Below are 18,233 nucleotides of genomic sequence, written 5' to 3' on the forward strand. Positions count from 1 at the left end.
TAGGGAGGGAGGGTGAGAGGGAGGGAGGGAGAGAGGGAGGGTGAGAGGGAGAGAGGGAGGGTGAGAGGGAGAGAGGGAGGGTGAGAGGGAGAGAGGAGGGTGAGAGGGAGAGAGGGAGGGTGAGAGGGAGAGAGGGAGGGTGAGAGGGAGAGAGGGAGGGTGAGAGGGAGAGAGGGAGGGTGGGAGGGAGGGTGAGAGGGAGAGAGGGAGGGTGAGAGGGAGAGAGGGAGGGTGGGAGGGAGGGAGGGAGGGAGGGTGGGAGGGAGGGAGGGAGGGTGGGAGGGAGGGAGGGAGGGTGGGAGGGAGGGAGGGAGGGTGGGAGGGAGGGAGGGAGGGAGGGTGGGAGGGAGGGAGGGAGGTGGGAGAGAGGGAGGGAGGTGGGAGAGAGGGTGGGTGGTTGAGAGAGGTAGAGTTTCCTGTGGTAATTCAGTACACCGTTTTGTCTTTAATGAGGAGAATTTAAGCGGACACGCCCACAACTACTCATTTACATATTTATCACCTCATGCACCACATGTTCCTCTCTTTCTCTCCGTCTCGTCCCTTGCTGCTCCTCCTCTTCTCGTTCTTTCCGTTTCCTCTCTACCTCCTCTTCCTCCTCTCTTTCTCTCTGCCTCTTCTCTCGCTCCTCCTCCTCCTCCTCTTCCCGTTCTCTCCGTCTCCTCTCTCGCTCCTCTTCCTCCTTCTCCTCTCGTTCTCTACTTCTCCTGTCCTCCTCCTCACGTTCTCTCTGTCTCCTCTCGTTTTCTCTTTGCCTCTTGCTCTCCTCTTCTTCCTCTCTCTGTGTCTGTCCTCCCTCCTTCTCTTTTTCCTCAGTCTCTTTGGTGGATGTTGGGGACAAACCTGGAACACAGATCGACCACAGAGGGCGCTGTTTTACAGAGTGTGAATTCCTGGGGGGGGGGGGGGGGGGGGCAATACAAACGTCAGAGACAACAGTTTGTTTTTTAAGTTTTTTTTTCTTGCCAAAATATTAAGAACAACTTCGAAATGACACTGAAGCCTCAACAAATGAATATGAAATAAATCTTTCTGATCGGAAGTGTCCATCTTGTCTTTATCGATCACCTGCTGGTTCTGACCGGTGAATCACCGAGTCCAGAGCGGGTCTGAGATGTGTCAGTGTGTCTCCTGTGTACTGTGTGTCTCCGGCTGAAGGATGGGTCAGGTCCTGGACACTGATGGTCTCCGGTTTGGGGGAAGACTCCTGGGAGGAGGTGATGACCTCCTGCAGCTCTGGACGACTAGAAGGAGAACACAACCCAGTACTGCGGATTAGTGTGTGTGTGTGTGTAAATGTCTATCCAACACATGAGCTCCCCTCTGAACTCTCTACAGAAAGAGACATGAACCAGGCCCAGAGGTCTGTGCTCTGGTGCGTTACCTGTGCTGGTCTCTGGCTGTGCTCTTCATCTGTGGACTGCAGGGGGCACTAAAGCTGGTGTCTTCTGTGGAGGAGACTGTAACGGCAGCAGCAGCAGGAGGGGAGATGGGAGACACGTTTCTGTCTGGACTCAAACCTGTAAATGTTAACAATGACCTGTCGCCTGCAGCAGCATCTACACACACACACACACACACACACACACACACATCAAAAGTGTGCACTTCGTTTGCAATATGGAAACACTTCACTGAAGTAGGAGTGTCTGACAGAGTGGAGAGAGTTAAAAACTCCAGCAGCACTGCTGTGTCTGATCCACTCTACACCAGCACAACACACAGTAACAAATCAGTGTCCCGCTCTGTGGGGGTCCTGAAGAACAGGGGGAGGTGGGGGTAAAGTATGCAGAGCCACCGATGAACTGTGTACTCACTGTGGTCAGCAGCTGGAGGTTTACATTTGGAGATGGAGAGGGGGGTGGAGGAGAGGCGTCGGGGTGGAGGAGAGTGGACTGCAGGGGGCGCTCTCTCTCTGGAGGGTGGAGGTCTCTCTCTGTTTGGGAACACATCACTCAGAGGCGGAGCGCTGGGGTCAAAGGTCACTCGGTGGGGGGCTGTGGGGGGCCGCATGAAGGCAGCAAGTGTGCGATCTGGAGCAAGATTAACGCGTATCGCCCTCTGCTGGTAGCTCCTACAACACAACGCAGCAGTAACAGTCTAGACATGGATCATTCAATCTTTCTCTTCCACCTTAAAATGGTTTGGCCGTTCAAGTTAAATGTGGAATGGAAAACTGAATAAACAAGTTATGACACCAGAATTCTAACTATTTAAGGTGGACTGGTGCCAGAATGTAGTCAAGCCTTTTACTGAGGAGTGGAAAACTCAGATAAAACGCTTGAGCACCAGAATGTTATTAAGGAACCATTTAAGTTGGAATAAGAAGCTAGTGGCTGAATATTACTGCTGCCCCATTTAAGGTGGAACGGTGGCACAATGTATTGTGATAGATGTATATCTGAGGAGTATCCTCTCCTACCTGTACGCCTCCTCCAGAGACTCAGCCTCCAGCTCCAGTTTGCGAATTCGAGCCAAAGCTTCGGACACGAGTTCGGTTCTAGTATCCGGAGAACTGCTGCGGTTCCGTAGAGAACGCCGGCGGCCCCTAGTGGTCGGTCCTGCGTCACACACATCTCCCTCATCAAAACCCACCGCAGCCTCCACGTAAACGTCTTTATTTCGGTTCAAATCGAGAGCGGAAACGTCTACCAGAGACGGCTTGGGGTTCCGCAGAACCTCGTTCTCCAGAACTGCGTTCCAGCGAGGGAACAGCACAGGAGGAACACCCAGAGAACACAGCAGGGGGAAGAAGAGGGAGAGGTAAGAAAAGACCAGCCACCAAAACAGGAAATGTCTATTTGCATATGTTCAGAGGAACTTTCGCGCTCTGGGAACACACTGGGCTGGGGTCACACACACAGCGCTGCGGAACCGCTCAGTTCTGAGAGGAACCAGATTTACTTTATTATTTTAGACGTGTACACGATGTAGGGAGCACTAAGCGCAAGTGAACAGGCAAAAAAGACACAGGAAGTGAGATCTGACTGTTCAGAGTATCTCTCTTTTTCTAAATAATAACAGAGGACACTACTGCTTTAGTAAACCCAGCCCAGGGGGGATTCTGATTGGAGGAGAGAGGCTTGAGGGCGGAGGTTACGGCACCTTTCTGAGTGAGTGTGAGCTGTTGTTTAATCTCCTGTGTGTTCACCGTCATCCAGTGATTTCTCTCTTCACACTCCAGCAGCTGGGTCTTCACCTGAGCGCAGCGCTGCACCTGAACACAGGGGGCAGTGTGCTCACTTACTAATACACTCACTCTCATTCAGACATTACACTGACCCCTAGTGTCCTGGATGTGTCAGAGATTCTGTACTAAACCCCACCCCTTTTAGGGACCCGCTCTGTGGAGCGTAAACTGAGCTGAAGACACACTGAAGAGTTTTTACAGAAAAACATGTAAAAATAGTAAACAAACAGTTTTTAAACATTGGCAGCTAATGTTTTTGTGGTGAAAATGATTGACAGTACCTTTAAAACAAAACAGGAACAGAATCTGAGCATGGTGGTATAAGGTGGTATTAAAAGTTTTAAGGTGGCATTAAATATGTTAAGGTGATATAAAAGTGCTCAGGTGGCACTAAAGGTGTTAAGGTGGTATGAAAGGTGTTAAATTGGTATTAGAATGTTAAGGTGGTATTAAAGTGTTAATGTGGTATTAAAGGTGCTAAGGTGGTATTAGAATGTTAAGGTGGTATTAAAGGTGCTAAGGTGGTATTAGAATGCTAAGGTGGTATTAAAGTTTTAAAGTGGTTTTAAAATGTTACGATGGTATTAAAGATGTTAAGGTATTATTAAAAGGTGTTAAGGTGGTATTAAGCGTTGCCTAGCTGTAGTGCCACACTAACTCTTGGAGACCCCGTCAGAGACCCCAGTGCTGACCTCCTGTGTTAGCTGAGTCTGGAGAGTTTCTCTCTGGTTCTGGAATTCCTCCTGCTCCAGTTTTCTAGCCGTTTCCAAACGCCGGACCTCAGCTTGAAGAGCCAGATGTTCCTGAGAGGGTCCCCTCAACTCTGCAAAACAAAAACAACACACATCTGGAACATTAATCCAACATTAATCCTCCCAACATCTGGATATGCAGCAGCCTCAACGACTGGGTCAGAACTGATACAAAAACTCACACACACACACACACACACACACAGCTCTTCCTTTCTCTCAGCAGGCGCTTGTCTCTGCCAAAAAATCTGAATTGAGAAGTAAGGGACGTCCCTCGAGTCCAGCTCAACCTCATTCACCCTGTCCCCCACACCCTGTGTGTGTGTGTGTGTGTTTCAGAGGATTCAGAACACATCTACAAATTAACCATCTATGAAACTCTCCCCCCTCTGGACGTCAGATATGTCAGAGCCGGAGACACACCCCGCCCACGCTTCAGAGATACCCCTCTACACAAACAAACACACTCTGGAGCAGATGCATGAGCCCAAGTGCATCACGTCCTGTACCAGATGTGGGTTAGAGGAGTTGGTCAGCGGAACAGTGGAACGGCGTTCCTGAATCCAGTTTTGAACTGATCACAAACACCTCCCAAAAGAACACAGTTCCACTGCTCCACACACCAGCGCTGGGTCTTTACACCCCTCCGGGCGGCTCGTGACCTTTGTCAGAGAGGAGGTCCAGACCTTGGCGGAGACGCTGGTTCTCCAGCTGTTTCTGCTCCAGATGTTCTTTCAGCAGCCGGACTTCGGCCTGAAGCTCCGTCCTCTCCTTTCTCACCACGGCGTAATCGCTCAACGCCTCCAGACGTTCCCTCAGAACAGCGTTCTCTCGGGTTACAGCTCCCCTTTCAGCCTCCAGCGACTCCACCTCCCCCTGCAACAACACAGCCCATTACCCTCTCCAATACGGCATTAAAGAAGCGGTCAGTCACCCTCGCCGGACTGCAGCACACAGCCAGGCCACTAGGGGTCAATACTAAGTGTTGCAGGATAGCTGAGTGGTGGTCGAAAACTGATTCACAACCAGGAGTTCCAATGCACCAGAAGTTTTATTTTCACCCAAGTACCAACAGTCAAAGAAAATCAACACTTAATATAGTATCTTATCAATCAAAATACTAAGGTCTGCATCCCCATCCAGCCAGCCGAAAAATGGCGGAGTTCCCCCTTAAATACCTTTAGGCTATAGGCCTGGCCCAAATACAGGTAAGTTTACAAATTGTAGGGTTTAACCATAACCTATCTTTCTTAATTCAATTAAAACCACTTTTAATACTCAATGCTGTTTTAACTAAACAAACCCTTATTTAAAACATTCATGCAATAACATAACAAACAAAAAATACAAGTAGGAAACTTGAGAGAACTCACCCCCCTCTGCTTAATATGGAGGATGGTACAATCCTAACTTTAGCACACACTCAGGACTACATAACCCATCAACCCCCTGTGCCCGTGACTCACAGCAGGTCACCGGCATGCTGGAAGAAACCAGTCAGTCAAACTCATTTCAGACCCACATTGAAACTATTATTTCAGTTAAATATGCCCAGATAATGCTTACACAAAGTAGAAATCATCAACACCCTCAGTTGGCCACCCTGAATAGTGCGAGATAAGCATGATCATTTGTGTTTATTTTTCAGAGTTCAGAAAATAAGTGTGCTGGACAGGCGCCACCATGATCACAGAGAGTTGAATAAAAAAGTCCTTAAAACCATATAAATTGTCTGTGCTTTTGTTCCTGGTTCTCTAAAATGTCCTCAGCATGAAACGGACGAGAGCTCCGTTGTACTAAGGTAGAGCCAGGGACAGCTTTGTGCTGGAAGTCGGGCTTTACAGGGAAATGAGGCAGGAATTTGGGAAAACGTCATTGTTCCTCGAAAAGAGTTCACCATCCTTTACCTGCAGCCGCCGCAGTTCAGAAACCATCCACTCGCACTCCTCCATCTTCACCTCCAACTCAGAGGATTCCTTCTGGAGCCTCGCTGTCTCCTCTGAGAAAGAAAGACAAAAACAGAAAGATGAGCTAGTCCTGAAAGGTCTTTGTTAGACACTCACACTGCTCAGGGTCCGGAGCCTCGTGGTAACTCTATCAGTACTGTCACCATGGAAACGCCCACACAGCTGCATCCCTCTGTTGGTCTCTCATTCACATAAACATACACTCTCACCTGGACATAAAGAAGTGCTCACCTTTATTCCTCCTCTCGTTCTCTGCAAGCTCCTTGGTTCTCTGAGCCTGATCCTCTCTCAACTCCTGCTGGAACCTGGGGGAACGCAGCAGATGTCAAACAGAGGACCAGAGAACACCCAGAACACTGGGAACACCTGGATCTCTGACAATGGAAGGACTGAGAGCAGAGATCAGCCTCAAGACAAACCAGCTCCTGCAGAAACAGAGGCTTCAAGCACAGCAGGATCCAGTCAGCCTTACTGTACACATACATACACACACACACACACACACACACACACACACACACACTTCCCTGTAAAGCTGCTTTCTCTGCCAAAACCCAAGCACCCTCTGCTCTGAGCTCCTGTTTATTTAAAGTTTATTTATTGTTTATTGTAAATAATTTCCCCCGCTACGTCTGGCTCTGTCCACAAACATCTCAGCCCCATTCATCTGAAGGAAGCTTCAGACTGAGAGCAGGGTCCTGTCTCACCACAGCAACACAGCGCCACCTCCTGGACCCAAGAGGAACTAGGCAAATCCTGCTCAGAAGCTGCTCTGTTTGTTTTATTATTACATCCTTACAGCCGTGTTTACATTTTAAATAATAGTAAAATTTACATTTATTTTTTTTTAAATCTGTTAAAATAAAAGTGCTATAAACTGAATTGACAGCGGTTATTGATAAGTACTGATCGATCAGTGAGGTCAGTCCGAGTCTCACCTCTGGATCTCGCTGCTGAGTTTCTGCTCGTATGTCTCCTCCATCATTCGGACAGAGATCTCCCTCCGTCTCAGCAGCTCCTCCTCACTCCTCACCTTCTCCTCCTGGAGCTTCACCATCCTGAAACAGTCAGAGATGTCCATCACCGCTAAGATCTCTTACACCGCACCGTGTCCTGGTCGTTTCACCCAAACAGAACCAGAACCACACACAGAACTGAACTTTCAAATGTGAAGACATTCAGTGTTTGTCTCCTCACTTCTCAAAGGCCTCCGTCCTGTGTCTCAATTCCGTCTCTCTGTTTCTCAGTGACTCCACCTCCTTCAGCAGGGACTGTCTCTGGGCGTACATCTCCTTCTCCTGAATCTAGACACAACACACAGTAGGGTCACAGTGGAGAAGATGGAGACGGAGAGACGCTCAGACTAATCTAATAACGAGTTCAGTGCTCGTGTTATTGTCCTGTCTACGGCGGGTGTGTGACTCCACCTCCTGCTGCTTCTGCAGGCGATCAATGGCGTTCCTCTCACGGATCGTCAGAGCCTCAGTTTTCTGTTCGTACGTTTTCTCCAAATGACTGCGGAGAGTCTGGATTTCTCTGCGAGTTTTCTCCTGTTCCTCCCTCCGCACCTGGGACACCTCCACCTCCTGGAAGTGCTGCAGCTGAAACAGAAATCATGGAAGAGCACGTTAACATCTTAAAACTGGCATTTATATCTCATTCCACGGGACTGTGTTAATTAGGTAGCCTCAGAAAATCAACACCCTGTTCATCAGCAGGGGGCGCTATCACCGACAGGTTACTGCACTAGTTCCCATTCCAGATCAGGGTGGCAGTGGGTCTGGAGCCTACTCAGAATCACTGATTGCAAGGTGGGAACACACCCTGAATCCACCTATCAACGTGTGTTTTTGGACCGTGGGAGGAAACCCACACGGACACAGGGAGAACACACCAAACTCCTCACAGACAGTCACCCGGAGCAGGGCTTGAACCCACAACCCCAGGATCCTGAAGCAGTGACAGAGACATCTCGTATCTTCACAGCGTAGGCAATTACCTTCAGATGACCCCAAAGATAAAAGCCTAAGGGGGTCAAATCGGGAGACCTTGGGGGCCATTCAACTGGCCCACGACGACCAATCCACTTTCCAGTAAACTGTTCATCTAGGAATGCTCGGACCAAACACCAATAATGTGGCGGTGCACCATCTTGCTGGAAAAACTCAGGGAACGTGCCAGCTTCAGTGCATAAAGAGGGAAACACATCATCATGTAGCAATTTCGCATATCCAGTGGCCTTGAGGTTTCCATTGATGAAAAATGGCCCCACTATCTTTGTACCCCATATCCCACACCATACCATCAAGATGTGCAGCACCTGAAACTACAGATACTGGAAGCCTTTGCTAGCATTTCTCCTGTGGTGTTGCTATCAGTGTGTGAAGAGTGGGAGAAGAGGGTTGCATTGACAATCCAACACAATTTTATAAGTAAAATGAACACATTTTATAAGTGGTCAGAAACTTGTAAACAACTCATGAAAGAATAAAGTTACGTTAAAACCAAGCACACAACTGTTTTCGTGCGAAATTCCCAATAAGTTTGATGTGTCACATGACCCTCTTCTCATTGAAAAAACAAAAGTTGGATCCAAAATGGCCGACTTCAAAATGGCCGCCATGGTCACGACCCTTCTTGAAAAGTTTCCCCCCCTCCCTTATACTAATATGCCACAAACAGGAAGTTAATATCACCAACCATTCCCATTTTATTAAGGTGTATCCATATAAATGGCCCACCCTGTATAAACACTACATTATTATCAGTGTGTCCTTGGGACCAGAACAGGGAAGGACTCCGCACCAGTCTAACACAGGGCTCCAGAGCACCCAGAGGAAACCCATGCTGACACAGGGAGAACACCCCTGTTCACACCAAGGGGCGCTGAGATCTGTACCTTTGCCTTTAACTCCACTTGAGCCTGCTCCTCCATCTCCTTCCTGAACTCCATCAGCTTCGCCTCCACAGACCCCCAGCGGCTTCCCCTCAGCCTCAGAGCCTCGTACTCCTCATCGATCATCTGCAGCTTCTCCACTTCACACACAACCCACACACAGCCCTCGTTAAATATCAGGACAGAGGAGAAACACTCACAGCATTACTAGGATCAGTCTCGCGGAAGTTACAGGAGAAATTCATAAAGTTCCCATACCAAGGGATCTTCTAAAATCTGTTGGAGAACTGGAGGTCTGAGTCTCAGCTTCATGAAGCTCTGGGTGGAGGCTGTGCTCAATCAAATCTGAGAGGAGATTTATTAATAAACCTGCAGAAAAAATAAACGGTTATTGAAGGTTTCTGGGTCCTCTCCTGAGTGCAGTGAGGCTGGGATTATTCTTCAGCTCCATCTCTAAACTCTACATTCAGTTTTAACTGAAAACGCTTCATCCACCCACCTTTCCCTCCGCTCTGGGCCTTCGACACCTGCGAATAGTTTCACAAATAACAATAAGGTTCACGAGAAATTACCTTTAACATCATGGCGTATTAAAGTCTTGTATTTACCAGGGTGTGATAAACAGAGGAGTGGGGGCTGACCCTCAGGAGCTGGAGGAGGTCAGTGCTCGACAACATCTACAAATCAAATACAACAACAAGATTAACTCCTATAAAAACAACTGTTTTACAGCAGATCGCCGCTTGCCGATCTGTGTCTGTCTACGGAGAACAAGTGTACCCCACCCCAACCCACCCAGGGCCTGGTCAGTCGTCCCGAGCGTGAACTTTAAACCTGTGTTCACCTTGTTTCTGCAGGTGCCGCTCTCCGGGAGGAACACGGACAGACTGTACTCGTACCCACACTTCTGCAGGTGATCTGCAACCAAACTGTTGGACGCCATAAGTGGGAGAGAACCTGTTTTGTCTGGAACTGGACCCGGTTCTCTAGCCAAAGGGTTCTGCAGCTCCTGGATCAGCTGGTTCCGCAGTTGAGTCTGGAACAAAACAGTCAGTCAGCAACCTCATATTCACCTCTTAAGCTTTTATTCGAACTATAAAACAGCGCTGCATTCTGTACAGGCCTTTACATATCCTCACACACACTTTAATATTTCTACACATATCATTTCCAAGGCTTTTTAGAGTGTTTCAGTTGCTTTATTCAACTTTAAAATGTAACACAAAGCAGTGGGACTGGATTTTTAAACCCTGCAAAAGCAGAGACACAAAGATTATGCTCGAACGCAGTGAAATAAGTTCAAACTGAAGCTCTTTAGTGAAATGTGTGATGTGCTTTTGCAGACCTTAAGGGTGTCCAGGAGTCCTCTGTCCCTGAAAGTCTGATACAGCCTCTTTCTGAGCTCCTCCGCTGATAAAGTCTCCTCTTTCTGTTCAGACATTTCTGAATTGAATTCACTATCAGCTACAAACTGCTCTAAAGTCTCAGTAAACTGGTTTTACTGGTGGGATTACATTAATGGTGGAATGGGGAGGAGCGGAGTTATTAAAGCTCTGTGCTGGTTCTGAGCTGAAAGAGTCCAGATCAACGCTAAAACACAACTTAAAAAAATAAAAACAATTCACTGAGACAGTAACTGCCGCCGCTGGGTTTGGAGCCTGGGGCTCTGTTCAAATCTGCCGCTCGCTCCCTGCGCCCTTAACGCCATTTCATCGGATTAGTTCGTCGTTTATTTTTCGCTACCTAGTGTTTACTCTCTGGTACTCGGCACAACGTTTTCATTCTGAATTTATAGATGGGTTATTTCTGCGTCAGTTCGGGTCGTTTTCAACGAGAGTTACAGAAATATTACTCCCTTGAAAACAGGACACTTGGTCGTAGTTCCCTATGTAGTGGACAATTACGAGATTTGAACTTTCCCCACGCTCGGGACGATTGTTTTATTTCCGGGTTCACGCTTTCTTTTGTCTTCGTTAACGCGGCTTAAACAGATAGATAATTTTAATTTAGATTTTCTTTAAAAACGATGTGTATGTATTTTATGTGTTTTTACATAAAACTGTTAAAAATATGCAATAATCTCCATTAAATACTAACCTTGTAAGATTGTGATACTATCACGAATTACAGAATACTATATTTAAATTTTATTTTTAAAACACGAATCAAAAATCAGACGAGAATAAATTCAAGTATGAAGGATTTTATTTTTAAAAACTATATCGTTTATTCATTTATATTTTATCTTTAATTCTATTTAAATTTAGAATTTAATTTTATCTCTACATCATGTTATTTTATAGTTTTATTATTATTATAATTATTATTATTAGTAGTAGTAGCAGTAGTAGTAGCACTGTTATTCATTTTAATTAATTTTCTCTATTTTTGCCATTCGCGTTCAGGGTCAGGCGTTGTGACGTCAGAAAACCGGAACAAGAATCAGCGACGTAAAAAACATTACCAATAAAAACAGAAAATAATTCATAGATAAACTCGGGGTTAATAATAAAGATCTGCGTGGGACCGGGGGTGTTTACACCGGGAGAGAGGGGCTTCACGGGGGACGCAGGTCAGTGCAGTTCCGCTGTTGTTTTAAAGACATTACACAGTTTGTCGGTTTCTGAGGGCTCAAAGATGCACAAACAGCCACAGTAAATTAGTTAATGTTAAAGATTTTCAGGTTTTTAGGTTAAATACACGCAGAGAAACTGTGTAGAACTGAAACCTAGCCGGATAAACCCACGGCTGTCCTGCAGAGACAGAGAGAATTGTTCCTGAGCTCTGTTACTGTGGGACCGGCTCGAGTTTGGGCTGAAGTTATCTGGTTAAACTGAGAAACCCTGCTCTGTGGAACAGCCCTGAAAGACATCACCATAATCAGAGAAAGTGTCCACTCAGTTTCAGATTAACTAAAGAAAATGAAGGAGTTAATCATCTTCAGTAACGTAGTTTAATGTTTATTAAAAAGGGATTTCCAGAGTGCCCTGTGTGAGCGGTGGACCCAGGACTGGACAGTGGAGGATTGCAGAGACCCGGATGTCCCTCCATTGTTGGTGAATGGAACCAGGCATCTGTCCACTTTCGATACCCGCTCTGTTCGCTCACACAGGACTGTTCAGGACATTTAGAAAAATAAATATTATCCTCTTTAATCAGGAGATTCTCTGCCTTTCCCTCGTCCACAGCTGGATTTAAGGTGGACTGAAGATGTCGGGGAGTTTCTACTTCGTGATGGTGGGTCACCATGACAACCCTGTGTTTGAGATGGAGTTCCTGCCCGCGGGAAAAGCAGAATCAAAGGTAGGGGGAGCACTGTCCGCACTGGAGCTGTGTTCTGAAGAGAACCTGGGCTCTAGACAGTGGGGTTTGCTCCCACTGTCCCCTCACACACACACACATATTGGTAGGGGGAGTGACTGTGTGAAACTGTCCACAGGTAAGTAAGTGTGTGTGAGTGTGTGGTGCTGTCAGCCCAGTTGAAAATGAAGCATTTATAAAAAAAAAAAAATGAATGTAAATAAATGCTTTATACTTGATGAATTAGTTGTGTGCAATATCTATAACACTTAATTTTATATATCACTACTTTAACATGAATTTACACCCTGGAGATGAGTCTAGCATAACCATGGAGATGACTACATGACTACACCCATCTCCATGGTTACACTAGACCCATTTAAATGTTGTAGCTAAACCATGGTAACGCCCGTAATATCACCATGGAGACGGTTACCTTTTGTTTTATTGTTGAAGGATGACCACAGACACCTGAACCAGTTCATAGCTCACGCGGCGCTGGACCTGGTGGATGAAAACATGTGGCTGTCCAACAGCATGTACCTGAAAACCGTGGACAAGTTTAACGAGTGGTTTGTGTCTGCATTCGTCACCGCAGGTCATATCCTTTTAATATGCATTAAATTAAAAGAGGGCCATTATATTGAGTAGTCTTCCGTTGCTTCTTTCTTTTACATATTATTTAACCTTTGGTATAAGGGTCTCTTGAAGTAACTATTGAAGCAATACCAAAAGAGAGCTTGGTTAAACACAGAAATCTGGAACAGAGCAATTTGACTTAAGGGCAGCACAGTCACCCAGTTACCACTTGAGTCAGAAACTCAGGTATAATGTGTGTATTGTGACGCCTAGAACATAAACATTTCTGAAAACACATTTGAACATTCTCATCAAATATTCCACTCAGGATAAACAGAGGCCACTGCACATGTTCATTGCTCATTAAATAACCCACTCTTTTCCTTAATTACGTCACATATGAGGTTCATCATGCTCCACGACGTACGGCAGGAGGACGGAATCAAGAACTTCTTCAACGATGTGTATGACTTGTACATCAAGGTAAGTTTAGGGTCACTTTGTTTCTGTTTTAATGAAATAACCCCTCCTCCTCCTCCACTCTAAAAAAACACCTTGTTGTTCCTCTGCAGTTTGCGATGAACCCTTTCTACGAGGTGAACTCGCCCATCCGCTCCACGGCCTTCGACCGAAAGGTGCAGTTCCTGGGGAAGAAGCACCTTCTCAGCTGATTTACCAACTTTCCTGCGTTTGTGTCAGAAATGTACATATTTTCTCTAATATATTCCCGAGCAGTACATGTCTTCTGGGAGCGTTTAACGCTAGAGGTTGTGAGGATTTAATGGCATGCAGCCTTGTCAGCTAGTGTTGGGATTCTTTTGTTCCGAGTCACAAACACCGCATATCATCCTGAAATACAGCCCCCCCCCTCTGGTGGCTTTGAGAATGGCACCTTTCCGCTCCTGTGCAGCTGCACCATTCAGTTCCAAGTAAGCACTTTCTACAAAGACTCTACACAGTCTACTGTAGGTGAGGCCTAAAGCAGCTGAATTCACTCAGTCCTATAATGTTCACAAACATCTGGATAGGGTGGTATTGTCTCTTTAAAGGATCAAGTTGTTTCTGCAACAGCTGGATTTGTCTTTGTTGCTGATTTATTTCCAGAATATTGTTGTGTTCTCCCTGTATGTCTTAAAAATATTAAAAGAATTTACAAACAGACTTTGAGTGAACGCTTCTGAAGAACAGAGGGACCTGGGTAAAATTCAGTAATAGATCTCACACACAGTGTCTTTACAGGAGAGGCTAAGAAGAAGAATGCAATAGTATCTTATTCCATGTCACGCTGGAGCATGTGTTTTGCTTCATAAAACTGACTGTAAACTAATCTAAATCTGTCAAAACTGCAGGTGAAATGTATTGTGGCCACACTTACCACAATAATTTCAGATGAGTTTCAGATGTTGTTAAAGTTTCCAAGGACAAAAAAACATGAATTTCAAAATGAATATAAATAGAAGACCAAATAATTATGAAGAGATAAACATCGACTGTTATCTTTTTTAATTCCCCTCTCAGCCCATGTAACATCCATATTTACTGTTAAATAAAGTTAAATCTTCTCTTAATTTGCTCAAATTAATTATAATGGGCAGTGTCTCCTGAATCAATTCTTGGATAGAAATAAAACTAGTCCTGAATCACTGCAGATCAACAACATCCATTAATGCTGCTTAAGTTTCATTTACACATAATTTAATAAGAATTTAGTGCTTTACGATTAAGATTCAGAATCACGTGCTCTAAATATTTTCATTAAACAGTGGTAATATACACAAATCTCTGCATTTGGCACACACTACACTTAGGTCTGTGTTAATAGATTAGTGTAACTCTCTCCGAGACGGTGGTAAGTTAATCGTTATTACAGGAGTATTCTCCCATCAAATTTTATTTTGTATCGCTCTCAGTCTCAGTTTTAGAATATAGTGCGTAATACATCACAGTCCTCACAGGAGAAAAATGTTAATCCAGAATATTAAGACCTGGACTTTTTCAAATCCACCCAGGTCTTAAAGAGTCTACAGTGGTACGAACCCAGTGTTTACGAGCCTTCTGGTCAAGTGCATTGTGTTTACAAAGTAAACGCAGCCTCAGACAGCTCAGACGGCCGGTGAGATTAGTTTGTTACGAGGTGTTTGACATCCACAGCTAGGGACACGCTATATTTTTCTATGCTGTCAACAGCAGGGGGTCTTTTTTGTATTATTGTCGTCAACATTAATGCATTTTAATTCAACTGCAGATGATGCATCCTTCTGTTGCAAGTTATTCAAAGGTGTCTTTTCATTTCGATTCACTCAACAGCAGGGGGCTTCTTTTAATTTCTCTTCGGTCAAAGGCGCCTTTTCATTTCATTTTCATTCCGGTTGCATCAACTGCAGAAGTCTTTTTGAACACCAAGGGGCAACTCTGTTCACAGAACGGCTTTTTTGGGACTCCTTTTCAGTTTAGTTCTGTGGACAGTGGGGGAGCCTGTTTATTGTGATTCCATCAACAGCATGCGGCACCAGAGCGAGGTTTCCTGTGGAGGTTGACTGTGTCCGTGGGGATGAGGTGCTCTGATCTCTCCTCGGTTGCTAGCACACGTCTCACAGCTTCCTCAAATGCGGAGCTAACGTTGGTGGCATCTTTAGCACTGGTCTCAAAGTAGGCGTACTCTCCATTATCGCGGCACCATTCCTGCGCCTCATCCCGAGACACCTGCCGCTCGTTTACGTCCACTTTGTTTCCAAGCACCACAAACGGGAAGGTTTCCGGGTCCTTCACATCAGCGTAGTAAACAAATTCTTTCTTCCAGTTGGCAAGGTTCCGGAAGCTCTGGCCGTCATCAACGCTAAATGTGAGCAAGCAGCAGTCAGAGCCACGATAGAACGGTGTTCTAAGGCTCCGGAAGCGTTCCTGACCTGCTGTGTCCCAAATCTGCAGCGTCACTGTACGCCCATCCACCTCCAGGTCTTTGTTGAGGAACTCCACACCGATTGTGTGGAAAAGGTGGCTGTCAAACTTGTTGGTAACATAACGGTTCATGAGCGAACTCTTCCCAACGCCGCCGTCCCCCAGCAGGATCACTTTCAGCAGAGAGGACTTCGAAGACATCGTGGATGTGGAGTTTCTCAGCTAGCTTCAAAACACCTAGGATCAGGATTACACTGATACTTCAGCAACAAATTAAGTCAGAAACTGTCATTTTAAAAAATATTGACTACAACTCTTTATGCATTTGTGCCTATTTCATCTCTTTAAAATGCAGACAGTAGAAGAAATATATGCATTTACCTTTAATGCCTTTAGGAATTCATCATTCAAACCCTAAAAGTGAATTACAGACACAAAAGCATGGGTAAATTAGTTTGTTGCAATGACACACCTTGGACACCAAAATACAAATACCCATTCTAAAAATCATCTACCAAGTCCTCCTGGACTGCATATATTGTTTTTCCCTAAATATAAACTTATCCATGTTTGGTAAACTGTTACTCAGAATTTCTCACTCATACCAGACCAGAACCTAATCACAAAGATTCTACAAAGTTGAAGCTAAACAAAAAGGAAACAATTACATATTTCATGTTCACCTTTGACAGTATGCAACCTAAATGATTCAAAGAAAATGTATTTTACCTTTGTACTTACACTTGAACCAAACTTATATTTAAAAGAATAAAAGCTTTACTACAGGAAAATGACAGTGATTTATGGAACAGGCAATTCATCTTATTCTAAGGGAAACAAAATAAAAATGGGCTTATTCTTAAAGACAAATTATTTATTTTTATTTAAAACAAAAACCCTGGTAAAATTCATATGAACTCAAATATATAAGAGCAAGAAAGAAAATAAATTTCTGGGTAAAAGGAATTAAAAGTGCAAATGCATTAGGCCTCAGTAAGAACTAATTGAATATTTTAGACTGTACAGTAATATTGCTCTCCTGGAATCTAGTTTTGTGCCACTTTTTTAACATTAAAGAATAATGAGAGAAAATAAACCATAAGAAGTTAAAAACAGCTGAAAACCCTCAAATTTAACAGTTTGTACAAACACCAGAATTCTAGAGCTAGCGCAACTAACTAGCCTTAAACTTCAATAAAAACAGAAACGCAAACAACAATAGCCCGGAGATGTGCGGACAAACTCTCGGAACTAAGAAATGTGTTTAAAACGCGATTTTCCTTAATTTCTCTCGATGTTTTACCTCAGGATTTCGCAGAACTGGAGTGTTGATGCTAACAGCTACCGTTAGCCGGCTAATGATATTACCTCAGAAATGTAACCCGAATCTGTTCAAGCCGTTACCCTTTATGAGCAGATCTGGTTCTTCGGTGAGGTTTCTGTTGGTTCCACTCGTTAGCGGTCGGTCCCGGTTCGGATCAGTTTGTCAGAGGCCGGTACTCCGAGCTTACAGGCTAACAGCGCCCGCTAGCACTGTAGCTAATGCTAAAGCAGCCACATCACGTGACCACGATCATGTGACAGCAATTGGTTTCCATAGAAAGGACAAGATCACCGAAATATTCACATTTACCCCAACTTTGTCCCGTACGTATTATAACGTAGCCTCCCATAATAAAATAAACGTCGTTAGATGTTCTTTAACCACCCAACTCTTTCATTTTCTACAACGGTTTTCTGTCTCCAGATAACCGTTGGCTATCGGTCAGTATTGTCTTCTTGGCACACATACTGTTGCCAACCGTCACGTATTTGGACGCTAAAATATGCGTTCCGGGACGCCTTTTGTTTCGCATTCCTGAGGTTACACAGTTACGGTGACGGTTTGAGACAGAAACAGGCAGCTCACTCTAAACCAGAGCGAGGGGCAGATTGTTCACGGCTCCAAAAACAAAGAACGCACTTTTCATTGGTCGACACTTTTATGTAGCCAATCAGTAGCCAGAGTTATCTGTCCATCATTCAGTGCTACAGCCAATGGAGTCACAGTCCCTCCTACAGGGGGTTGTTTTGTGGCGGAATTCGTTTATTTTTTATTAAAGTATGTATAATGTATTATTCTTTATACTTAAAAATCACCGTAGATAATTTCAAATAGATAACAATATAGACACATTGTTATAGACATAACAGTAACACTAAAAAAACTATTATTAAAGTGTAAGACAAATATGATCCTAAATAAGCAATTAATTAGATGACATTTTGATTGGACATAAGTTAAATATGGTAAAGTAATGAGGACATTTGGGCAATTACCCCAGAATCAACCTGGTTAAAGCTTAGCCCCCTAATATTTCATATATGTGTAATAATAATAATAAAAATAACAACACCACCAACAACAACAACAACAACAACAACAACAATAATAATAATAATCTAACATGAACACTTCAAAGTTTAATCTCATGCTTTCAACATTGTCCTATAAAATAACAGCTATAAATTAACTTCATATTTCATGGTTAGCATCTCATATGCAGTATTTAGTTTATATCCTAATTATGATTTCACAATGTGACTGTGTCTAATTATTATAAAATGGGTTTGAGATTGTGCCATTGTTTAATAATGCCAATAATCCT

The 18,233-nt window shown here is 44.4% G+C and overlaps 3 protein-coding genes across 6 annotated transcripts; 1 reads left to right on the forward strand and 2 right to left on the reverse strand.

The window, feature by feature from the left end:
- Positions 1–487: 487 nt before the first annotated feature.
- On the reverse strand, positions 488–10,564 carry ofd1 (OFD1 centriole and centriolar satellite protein). The gene is made up of 19 exons (XM_066686875.1): positions 10,151–10,564; positions 9,650–9,841; positions 9,414–9,482; positions 9,305–9,332; positions 9,064–9,174; positions 8,809–8,945; positions 7,337–7,510; positions 7,107–7,213; positions 6,848–6,967; positions 6,141–6,214; positions 5,850–5,941; positions 4,629–4,818; positions 3,883–4,013; positions 3,106–3,217; positions 2,423–2,693; positions 1,818–2,074; positions 1,385–1,559; positions 1,069–1,244; positions 488–843 (listed from the first exon to the last, which is right to left on the reverse strand). The coding sequence occupies exons 1-19, from the start codon at positions 10,244–10,246 to the stop codon at positions 488–490; spliced, it is 2,868 nt and encodes a 955-aa protein (XP_066542972.1). The 5' UTR covers positions 10,247–10,564.
- Positions 10,565–11,241: 677 nt separating this feature from the next.
- On the forward strand, positions 11,242–13,806 carry trappc2 (trafficking protein particle complex subunit 2). 2 transcript variants are annotated; one of them, XM_066686551.1, is made up of 5 exons: positions 11,242–11,377; positions 11,994–12,108; positions 12,565–12,708; positions 13,084–13,170; positions 13,260–13,805. In XM_066686551.1, exons 2-5 carry the CDS (start codon positions 12,016–12,018, stop codon positions 13,356–13,358), a joined length of 423 nt encoding a protein of 140 aa, XP_066542648.1. In that variant the 5' UTR covers positions 11,242–11,377; positions 11,994–12,015; the 3' UTR covers positions 13,359–13,805. The 2 variants fall into 2 exon arrangements, with proteins under 2 accessions (XP_066542648.1, XP_066542649.1); XM_066686552.1 differs by having other exon boundaries at positions 11,271–11,377; positions 11,965–12,108; positions 13,260–13,806.
- rab9a (RAB9A, member RAS oncogene family) lies at positions 13,398–17,478 on the reverse strand. Of its 3 annotated transcripts, none has more exons than XM_066686548.1 (3): positions 16,990–17,478; positions 15,967–15,999; positions 13,398–15,822 (listed from the first exon to the last, which is right to left on the reverse strand). In XM_066686548.1, the coding sequence occupies exon 3, from the start codon at positions 15,784–15,786 to the stop codon at positions 15,181–15,183; it is 606 nt and encodes a 201-aa protein (XP_066542645.1). In that variant the 5' UTR covers positions 15,787–15,822; positions 15,967–15,999; positions 16,990–17,478; the 3' UTR covers positions 13,398–15,180. The 3 variants fall into 3 exon arrangements, with proteins under 3 accessions (XP_066542645.1, XP_066542646.1, XP_066542647.1); XM_066686549.1 differs by having other exon boundaries at positions 16,954–17,478; XM_066686550.1 differs by having other exon boundaries at positions 16,889–17,478.
- Between the last annotated feature and the right edge of the window lie 755 nt (positions 17,479–18,233).

Source organism: Hoplias malabaricus, chromosome 12 (genome assembly GCF_029633855.1).
Source record: "Hoplias malabaricus isolate fHopMal1 chromosome 12, fHopMal1.hap1, whole genome shotgun sequence".
In the NCBI taxonomy this organism is placed as follows: Eukaryota; Metazoa; Chordata; class Actinopteri; order Characiformes; family Erythrinidae; genus Hoplias; species Hoplias malabaricus.

Coding starts and splice junctions, on each gene's coding strand:
- ofd1 (XM_066686875.1), bottom strand. CDS start 10,246: ATGTCTGAACAGAAAGAGGAGACTTTATCAGCGGAGGAGCTCAGAAAG. Junction 7,511..8,808: donor AAGTGGAGTTAAAGGCAAAG/GTACAGATCTCA, acceptor TTTCTGTTTCAG/CTGCAGCACTTCCAGGAGGT. Junction 6,968..7,106: donor AGGACGGAGGCCTTTGAGAA/GTGAGGAGACAA, acceptor TGACTGTTTCAG/GATGGTGAAGCTCCAGGAGG.
- trappc2 (XM_066686551.1), top strand. CDS start 12,016: ATGTCGGGGAGTTTCTACTTCGTGATGGTGGGTCACCATGACAACCCT. Junction 12,709..13,083: donor CTGCATTCGTCACCGCAGGT/CATATCCTTTTA, acceptor TTAATTACGTCA/CATATGAGGTTCATCATGCT. Junction 13,171..13,259: donor TGTATGACTTGTACATCAAG/GTAAGTTTAGGG, acceptor GTTCCTCTGCAG/TTTGCGATGAACCCTTTCTA.
- rab9a (XM_066686548.1), bottom strand. CDS start 15,786: ATGTCTTCGAAGTCCTCTCTGCTGAAAGTGATCCTGCTGGGGGACGGC.